At 42.4% G+C, this 10,575-nt stretch overlaps 1 protein-coding gene across 1 annotated transcript in view; it reads left to right on the top strand.

Annotated features, from left to right (window-relative positions):
- LOC108114824 (protein madd-4) overlaps positions 1–9,547 on the top strand; it is a 33,265-nt gene extending 23,718 nt beyond the window's left edge. The window contains exons 15-18 of the mRNA XM_041819277.1: positions 6,134–6,529; positions 7,168–7,527; positions 7,588–7,738; positions 8,013–9,547. Coding sequence (XP_041675211.1) covers positions 6,134–6,529; positions 7,168–7,527; positions 7,588–7,738; positions 8,013–8,167 — 1,062 coding nt within the window. The 3' untranslated portion in view covers positions 8,168–9,547. The remainder of the gene's footprint in view (positions 1–6,133; positions 6,530–7,167; positions 7,528–7,587; positions 7,739–8,012) is intronic.
- Positions 9,548–10,575: the final 1,028 nt, after the last annotated feature.

A 10,575-nucleotide genomic window follows, 5' to 3' on the forward strand; every position in this document is an offset into this window, starting at 1 on the left:
ATTTTTATCATTTCTACTGCATGACTTTTACAGGTGAAGACTAGTCAAATATCTCTCCCCCACCGATGATTTAAAAACTCTGTCTTTCTTTTCACATATTCCGACATCAATATTTTTCTTTACTGTTCGGTTTGTTCGGGGGCCCTCTGAAATATATTGTACCACACGAACAACATTCAAACTAAACACCAACACGGGAACCAATTCTGATATAACCCAAACGAATGCAACGTAGGTAAACCTTTCCAATAAATACCACACTTTTGCCTGACTCCACTACACATTAAACACTTTCCATTCCTTTCTCGGCGCGTAAATAGTTTACCTGATAAAGCCACCCCCACCCCTGAGCAAGAAATTGGCATCGCGCAATATTTAATTAAAAATTCTGTATTAAATTTCCCTTTCTCCTGGTACTCGCCCTCGGGCAACTTTTTGCGCGCCATCAAAGACATTTTTTTCGGCTTTTTGTATGCATTTTACACTCTGTGAATTGGCAAACCATTGGTCTAAAAGCTAAAAGGAATATCCTATCTAAAATACGTGAAAGTCAACTTATAATATTTTAGCAAGCTTTATGGAGATTTGCATTCAGATTTGCCTGCCACCAAATTAAGAAGCTTTTTTGTGCTCGCAAACGCATTTTAAATCGTTTTATCAAACTTAACATTTAATCGTTATTAATAGTGCTATGTCACCAGCCTAATTCCTGCAGTTCCACATTAATTATCTGTGCTACGAAATCCCTTTCAAAATAAATAGCATATGCAAATGATTTTAAGTGCCAAACACAAAACAGCTAAGATAAAATACAAAAAAGTAGTTAAAATCGAATTACGATAAATCAAATTGTCAATCAATCGGATTGCAAGCTGCAGCCATGTAAATATTTTCTGTGCAGTTTTATGCAAATTTTTAATCTTTTTTTGGGCTACACATTTTCAACTAGAACAGATTAGCGATAGTAAATATTTCTGGAGTTTAATTTATCTGCAAAACACGATCTTAAAGCACACTTTACTTTTTGAGGTCATGAAACCTGTCATGCCTTTCATTTACTTTTATTTTAAGAGTTGGTTTTGCCTGAATTGGTCTTCCATTGTTTGTCCTAAGCATGGTTTTATTTCATCTTATAAACTATTTATATTTTACAAAAACTAGTTATTAAATACGAAATAATCACTAATTAATTATATCTCTACCCGAAGAGCCTTTAGCCAAAGGTTGTTCGATATGCCGGCTGAGTAAGTGCCGTCTCCACTCCAACCGTCCGAAAAATATTCGAAAATGTATGGAAATTATTTTCACACACAAAAGTTCGAAAACTTTCTAAAACTTTTTTTGCGCATCCTTTTTTCCGCGACCCAACAGAGCTTTTCCCAGCTCCCCAACAGCAACTTTGCCCATCTCCCTGAACACCACATAAAACTTATTTGAATAATGCCAACAATTTGGGCTTAGAACTCAGCTATCAGTCAATGGGTTTGTCGTCTCTGCACCTGAAAAGCACACAATTTTCGAGAGGATGTGTTCTTGCAGTGGTCGTAGTTTTCAGCTGAAATTTATAATGCAATAAAAAATGAATGAAACCGTCGAGTCTAGTTGGGCAGCTGAACCTAAGCGTGGGGAAAGTTTATCCATAAAACGGAACACGAATGCAGGAGCTGATTTGTGGACACAGCTCAGAGAGAATGTTGGTGGACACCGTTGTGTATTTTAAAATAACAAAACAAGTATTTTTGCATGGTTAAAGTATATATCAAACGAAATGAGGTCATCGTATTACTAAATAGGCAAAACATTGCTTTGAATGTTACTGGAAAGGGGATTTCAGTTTCAAATCAGAAACGAGTTAACTCCCCAGAACTACCAATTTTTTAAGTTAAAATGTAATAGAAATAGTCAAGCTCAATGCATAACATTTTTACTGACAGTAAGCGGCCGGAAGAGTTCTTTCCACTCGTACTGTGCTGTGCTGTCCTGCAGAAGTGCTCTTCATCCGCCGAGTAACCTCCTCCACGAAATCCGGGGAAAGGGCAGGTCGAAATATTACCACACAAACCGACCGAAAGCTCAACTGCTGGCAGAGTTGAGTAGACGCTCCCATCGCAGTATGCAGATTAGGCAAAAATAATTTATGATGCCAGGCCAGGCAAGTCGCACGGTCCGGCAGACTAGTCCAAACCCAATACCAATCCCAATCCCAGTCGGGAACTTTGAGTGCAGTCCTGCGGATGCTGGTGGGTTCTGTGATACGGCGACACTTTCGGGCGGCATTTATCAAAGCTAGTTACCGGAAAATTGTATGCCCCACAGCCGCCCAGCAACTTGGAGTAGTGCTCGGAGCGGAGATACAATCAGCCAAACAGAGAGGGCGATTATAACTAATTTTGCCGGCATTTTTGCAGCACATTCCCGTGGCCAGCCACCAGCACGAAAGCCACTAAAAATATGCAGTGGTTAAAAAGCCGTCAGATACGCACTCAAACTATCCCATATGCCGGCTGTCGGAATATTTGTGGGCGTGGTGAGGCGGGGCGGTTGACAATAAAACAATTTGGGTCGAAAGTTTGCGGCGCTTTGATTAACTTTCTGCGCCGCCCGCACCCTCCTCCAGTCCATCTCTTTTTGCGCCTGGCTGGTCATAATAGCCATTTCTCATAATTGGTAAATATTTAATGCATTTGCATTTCATTTGCTCCCCATGAAAGCGACTTAAAGTCGCACTTTATTGGCCTTTGTGAAATGCGTGGAAATTCCCACTTTCATGTGCAGTTTTGCAGGCGAGGATGTTGACAAGCAAATTAAGTGCAATATTTATGAGATAATGTCTTGGTTAGCTCCAGAGTTATTGCATGAGCTGATATGATCAAGGTCTGGCCTAATAAGTCACACAAACTTGAAATATGTTTGTGGCCGAAGTGAGATTTGCATTTGGTAATTAGGGAATCGGGAAGAAATTTATCTACGCAGGCGGAAAGGATCCGCAACTTAACGCAAGTTTATTAGAAAATCAAGAGAGTTAAACATTTTAAGATTTATATTAATATTGTGAAGGCATAAACTTGAGTTGGTGTTGAAGAAATAAAGGAAAAAGGTAATCCATTCACAGATGAACTGAATTCCGCATAGAAATCCGATAGGCCAAGGGGATTATTAGCATCCTCAAGCTAATGAGCCAATTAAATTTCTCACAAGGACCTATCCTTCTCTCCATCTCTTAACCCACCATCCATCTGGTCACAATGGAATTCGATCTGCGAAGCCATCCCCTCATTTCCCGGCCAAAGTGTTGAACTCCTTACGGAGGCAGTAAACGTCCGTTTCATTCAATAATATCCTGTCTTTTATGAACCTTCCCTCTGCACGCCCCCCTTGGAGATCTGTGAATGCAAATCCTGGCCATTTCATGTTTAATTGCATTGTTGCCTGCGGGATTCCTAGAGCTGCTCATTAGCAGTCCTGGGCAGGCATCCTTCTGCTAATAAAGCCAGAATTCCTCCTCTGGGTTGCGGATTTCCATGGCTTCTGGCCCGGCACCTGAATCCTCTCATTGATTAGCTTTCAGAATACAAATAATTGTCCGAGCAGGATAATGCATTTTCATCGTAGTCATCATCGAACGGCTCTAGTTAGTTCGGTGTAGTTGGCTTTGCGCATTCCTAATTAGCTAAGTAACTGCAGGCTGGCCCCGTCTTTTGGCGGCCATAATTTATGGCCCAGCTTTTGGCCTATTAATTATATTAGGCCATGCCCACTCCGAACAACTAATTTCTTTTTATTTGGCAAAACATCAAATATGGCTGGGCTTCGGTCGGGTTTTTGACCTCAGGGCGCTAAAGCGCGATAATAAATTTAAGAGCCAGAGGGTCCCTTACACCATGCCACGCCCCTTTTGGCGGCTGTCCTGCTGGTGCCACATATTCGTCATGTCGGGCGTAAATGATTTAAAACAAGTGAAAAGCGCAGGCATTTGCTGGCTTTTAATTTTGATTGCAACTATTTATTAATGGCAGGATGGGGAGCAGGATGCAGGATGTAGGATGTAGGATGCAGCATCCGCCGAGTTCAGCCTCCGAGGCATTTCAGTATTTTAGCATTTTAGCCGCGCTCCACTTAAACTCCATGCCATTTGCCGCATTTGTTTTCCTCTCTGGCAGCAAGGCTTGTTTTCATTTATTCGCAGAGAGCGCAAGCTGCTGGCAACATTTAAACTTAAATTAAATGAAATGACATACATCTGAGTCGAAAACTGCACTGCTACGGGTTGGGTTGGGTTTACTTCAGCTCGGTTCGGCTAGGGTCTGTCTCCGCCAGAGCTGGGTCCGCCTGTCAGGCGTGAGAATTTAACGATGTGCGTGGCCCAATGCTGGCTGTTGGTATATGCCAAAGTTGCTAATGAGTCTGTGCTGTATATATTGAATGCAGTTAAATCCTGGAACGGAGACGGAGACGGCAACGGAGATGGCGACTAGAAGTCGTTGGAGCCTTAGCACATAATTAACAGTCGAAGGCGGAGATATTAATGCGCATATTTATGAGGTGTACACAAAATTTGTGATGTTCTATGGTCTATAAAATTACCATCGGGCCATAAACCAGCTATGGCAGAAAATCACTAGAACTTGAACTACCTTCTGAAATAAGGTACTAACTTTACACACCCAACAACCTCTCACTTCTCTTCCAGGATAAGAGCTCTCTGATTAAAACGAACTTGTATTTATTCAGGCGGAAACTGCAACCGCACTTCCGCTCCATGTATCTTCAAAATGGCCATAACATTTTGTAACAATAATCTGGCTACCTCGTTGGGCAAAATCAGGGCAAGAACTCTGTGCTAATTACAGTTGCACAGGCGGAACGCATGGCACTCATAGGAGGACAAACACCCGAAAGACCCGAAAATTCCAATACTGGCAGCCACTGCGAAATGCTGCAATATTGACAAGAGCCAAGCAGTGGCAGGGACAGGAAGAACAGGCAACGATTCCGATTGCGGTGTGACAACAATAAAAGGCAATGGGGGCGTTGGCGGAGGCGTCATTGTCATTGTCGCTCCTCTTGTTGGCCAACAAATGACAAAGGGGTGCGGCAAATAAAAGCGCAGCAGATGCAGCCAACAATGCAGCAACAACAGAAACTATGCAGGCGCATTTGTCGGTTTCAAGTGGCTCTTGGGAAATCATCTTTGTGTGCCTCAGACCAACCAGACCCCCCAACCCACCAGGCCCACCCACACAATGCTGCGGCATCGGCTCTGGGCAGCTGTAAATGCAAACGACCAGAGAGCTGACGTTGACGTTGCAAGGACCATAGTGTTTGACAATGAGTTCAGAGAGGGGAGAGGTGAGGAAGACTACCAACGGAGTCACAGTGCAAACGACAATTTTTGGGATATAGGTTGGAGATTCGTGCCACACACGAAATTATGAAACTTTACGAGCTTCCAAAAATGGAATTTACGATGTCGTTCGTGTGGGTTTCGGTTCGAAGATTCAACTGAGTGGAATAAGGGAAATAAGCTCAGTCATCTGTACTTCGAAAACGCCGAGCAATGTCCTATGGAACTTATTTCATTAACAAGCAAGGATGAAAACATCTATCCTTCCCCTTATAGACAGTGGGAATTTGATAGCACCACCAGCACTCTAATCTAGGTGGATTTAACAAACCGGGTTAGCTCGCTGACAGAGTACTTTCGGCCGAAAAACCCACTGCTGCATTTGGTAGTCAAATTTCGGGGGCTCACACAAAGGGGAAATTAGAGGGCGGACGTGGGTGGGAGTACGAACAGCATCGTGTGTTCGGAGACTAATCGGATTTCGCAGTTCGTAGTCAGTCAACATGAAGCAATTGATGAGGGCAATTCGAGTGTTCATGCATGAAACATCCCACCTTTCCACCACCCCCTGCCCAGCCAAACATCTAACCACCCACCCCTACACATTCAGCTATGCATGTGCCTCTGTAGATTGATGGTCGTCGGGAAAGCGGAAACGGAAGCGCAGTGGCCGTTGAGCACTGAGTCTGGCCTGGCATATCGAACAACAAGCACAGCTGGCTTGACCCCGAGATGCATACTCGTAGGTGGATGTTCCAACGGCGATGCTAACGAATCTCCCGTCCACAGTTGCTATGGCCGCTGCAGCGCTTCAAGGACTCGCGTGGCCAGCACTTATTACAAGGCGAGGCGCTTAAATACGGCGTCGATTTAGAAGGCACCCACTTCGAACAGGACGAGCCCATGCGTGCGCTGGCCAAGGAGCGGCACACAGAGGCAGGACCCACTCGTACCGATTTGCCCTCGAACCAGGACCCGGAGACGGAATCGAAGGGGCAACCCAAAGCCGATGCAGAAGCGGAGGACTTCCCGCCACACATGCCGCACGCTCGATGGGAAACAGCAGCGGCAACCACGACAACGGCTGTGCCGAGCCTCGAGAGCGGCGGCTTCGTCTACAAATGGATGCTGGGCGAGTGGTCCAAGTGCTCGCAGGAATGTGGAGCAGCTGGCAGCGGTTTGCAGGTGAGTGGAGTGGGTGCTTATGTACTGTTAGGACGAGAATAGGGTCCACCCTGATTAATAAACATAGAATCAGTCAATGGGAGGTGGAAACTTGTTGAGGAGTTCGATAACCAAGGATCCGAGTGGGCGGGTAATTGATTAATCTCCTTCGTTAAAGCTAGTTATATTATTTTAAGTTAGAATAACTAAATAATAGTTAAATATGTTCAGTAAAAGGGAGTACTGTAAGACCTCGAATAGTACGACTATTTGATATGTTCTGAGCACCTCAAAGGTAGCCATTCGCCTCAAAATCATTGCAGGCTGTTGTTGCATTTTAGTTCTTTTTACATTTCCTATATTATATGTTATCGGTTATATTTAACCGATATATTTTAAACAAGGGATTGCCTCTTTGCCTGATGCTTTATCGCCAAAGGCAAACGGAATGCCATAAAAGAGAAAGGGAAGTACCTCCCAAGGCAGCAAACGACATTTATGTAATAATTAGCCGATTGCACAGGACTGTGGGAGTCGCCTCCAAAGGGCCCATAAAATCAAGAGCAGGATTAAATATTTTAACAGCCAAGGGTCCCCATTCCCCCTTCCGCGGGATACAATAAAGGAATCTTACTCACTTTTTTCCTTTACTCCCCAAGCGACGCACGGTGAGCTGCCAGAGAGTGGCAAAGGACAGGAGCTCCGGCAGCAGTGACGACGACACCGAAAACGATGTCGTGGATAATTCAGAGTGCTCCGCCCACGGCCTGGAGCTGCCCGACTTGTTCCAGAGCTGCGGCAACGAGGCCTGTCCGCAGTGGAGCAAGGCCGAGTGGTCGCCCTGCCATCGGTCTCGCTGCCACGGAAGGAATACGGCCGTGCAGCGCCGCGAGGTGACTTGCCGCTATGAGAACGGCACCGAGGGAAGCGCCTGCGACGAATACGAGCGGCCGGCCATGCGGCAGGAATGCTACAATGAGCGGTGCAAGGGTGTGTGGCGCGTGGAGTCCTGGTCCGAGGTAGGTCCTGAATCGCTTTTTAGCAGTATTAAACATTAATGAATTTCCTCTTCCCTGCAGTGCAATGCGCCGTGCGGACGTCAGGGCATCAAGTACCGCATCCTACAGTGCGTCTGGTACGGCAGTCGCCGTCCGGCGGGCAACGTGTGCAAGCACCAGCCACGCCCCGCGGTTATGAAGGTCTGCAAAAGTCCGCCTTGCCAGGCCAAGTGTGAGTATTGATGGAAAACAGCCTAAGGGATACTCAAATCAGTTTGAAAGCTGTCCAAACAATTACATATGTATTGTCTAATCCAAATGCTTTATTCTAAGCCTCAAATAGATTAATTTAAATAAAAAATGATTTCTATAAATTTAAAGAATTCCCATACTTTAAATCAAATTAAACTTTTCTCAATTAGATTGCAGCTTTCTGTTCAGTACATATGTACAGTAGGATATACGATGTGGATCTACCGCTAACTTTACCGTTTTCACATCCGCAGTGTCGTCCTCGGGGCCCCTGCACTGTCGCGATTCCTCTCGCTACTGCCGGAATGCCCGCGCCATGGGCCTGTGTCGACTGCACCGCTACAAGGAGAAGTGCTGCGGATCCTGCCAGCAGCCCCAGCAGCAACCCAACCAATATCTATTCCACTAACTCCGCTGCGGCCTACCAAATGAGCGAGAAATTACGAATTCTGCAAGCAATTACTCTAAGTACCGTAAATCTAACGAACTATAGCAAGATATAAAGTAAAACTTATCCATATGTATGTATTGCCAGCCGCACCAACATTAACATGAATTCCTTTTAGCATTGAGTCGAGGCAAGCACTAGTTAGATATATTTGTTCGATTTGACACGAATGTATGATTTATAAAACATTAACGTAGCTACAATGCGAAAAATGAAGAATGTGGCATGACATTTGAATCTGGAGTAGGCCTAAATGTTGATAGGTCTGTCCTAGGCAGGTTTTTCATGGCCAAGCAATCAACAGGCAAGAAGTCAGTGATGTTTGGCCACTGATTTTGAGGTGCGAAGAGATCAATGGCAACAGCTTTGCTTTAAGCAACTAAAACCTCTAAACATTATGAATTATGAATCTGAAACACTCAGCTGATGACTTTTCCTACGCCTCAATTCACTCAAGAGTATGCATGCCGTACAATCTTGGGTCAAAAATAAATACATAAGAAGTTGGCGAAGAAAGAAGGAAATTAGGGTTTAGGCTAAATTAACCTAGCAAATAATGATCGAGGATTCCATTTGTTACTGACTCGAATGGCCCACAAAAAGTAGTTGAAATATTTTAGTAAATATCTCCGAATAGCATTAAACCTAAATTAATCAGCTGAAATCACAAGGCCCAACACGCATGATAACAAATTACAAATCCGCACTGTTACCCAATGTGAAGAAAGCAGAATATTAATATGTACATATAGCAGAATCGAGATGCACCTTTGACTTTCCATCGCCAGTTCATAGCACTGAGTTTACTTTCCTTTTGCATTTATCAATTTACCAAGTTACCACTAAGGATATTGTAAATAAATCGAACTCTTCACGAAATCAACATTTCATTTGATGGCCAACCATGTAATTTAATGAAGGAAGAACTATGTGGGATTAATATGTACGCCTATTTGTAATTAGTTTTTTATGGACAAATTGTTTTATAAACATTAACATAAACTTAAAGGATAAATAAACACTGCAGCGTGTTAGCTGCTGACTATAGTTTAAATATTTGCATTGACAAAGAAAAACGAAGCGAGGCAGAGAGGCCCGCCAGTGTTAAAAGCGTAAATAAATATGTAAGCTGTTAAGTGAAAGTTATTAACATAAATTAACATAAAAGTAAATGCAACCGTAACCAATGTTAAACACACCGACGCTAACAGACATGTTAACACCTTAACGCAGCCCCTCATCCATACATACGCTCCAAGTCCCTTAATACAGCAAGGATATGAACAGCTGCGAAGCATTGTAAGACATAAAAACAAATGTGGAATAAATATTAAATACTGACAAAATGGGCGTTTGCTTTTCGCGAGTGTTGCGACACAAGGAATTCTTTACAGAGATACGAGTTTGTCCGAAGAACCAGCTTAGTATGAAAATGTTCTGGTTAAATATTTTTAGCATTTCATTCAACAAATTCTCTCAGCGTAACCTGCTTAAAATTAAATATGTATACACAAACCAAGGCAGATACATATTAATGTCGAATGCATCCGAACGCTTGTAATACACCAATATCATTGAACGATCTATGCAAATTAGGATTTTAAAAATTACCCTTTTTTGATGGTGTTATGACATGACTTTCATTACTTAACAATGTTTTACTACCCGTTACATTGGATTACTTTTGTTTTGTTAAACAGTTTGACATAAAAACGCTTTTTCTAAGAATTTTTTTAAAATATCAAGTTAAGGAGGAAGTTTTCAGCAATATTTGAACTTAAATTCTTTCTTTATGGGTTAAACTCTGTGACAAAAAGCAAAGGTGTCGAGTGGCGCGCTCATCATATGTACATACGTTTATCTATTAAATTAAAATAAGCGACAAATGACGTCATCACTTATAGAGCCATCTATTGGATAGACCGTGCACTTAGGTATATTTCTCAACTGACGGTGAAGTCACTACCCATACTGTTTGATAGTTTTTGTTATATCGACTTATATAATTACATTATTAATTAATAAAGAGGTAATAAAATATACAAACACATTAATTTGATTTTGTAATAAAAGTTATATAATATTTATTTTATTTTTAATATAGATTTATATAATTATCTGTTCACGTTAATGTTAAAGCGATACAAAACACTAAAGTACACTATTATTTACTGGCAAACTTATTCATTTAACATCAAGTTATCCTGACAATATATACAAACTATCTATTTCTGTCTATTAGAAATGCTAAAACGCACATATTCACAGGCGTAATCTAAGCCTAAACTAAAGAATTTACTGACCAAATAGGAGAAACATTTCGTAGAACATAACCTCATCGAATTGAGTTCTCTATTATTCAATTTGTA

Source organism: Drosophila eugracilis, unplaced genomic scaffold, assembly GCF_018153835.1.
Source record: "Drosophila eugracilis isolate 14026-0451.02 unplaced genomic scaffold, ASM1815383v1 contig_513, whole genome shotgun sequence".
Lineage (NCBI taxonomy): Eukaryota > Metazoa > Arthropoda > Insecta > Diptera > Drosophilidae > Drosophila > Drosophila eugracilis.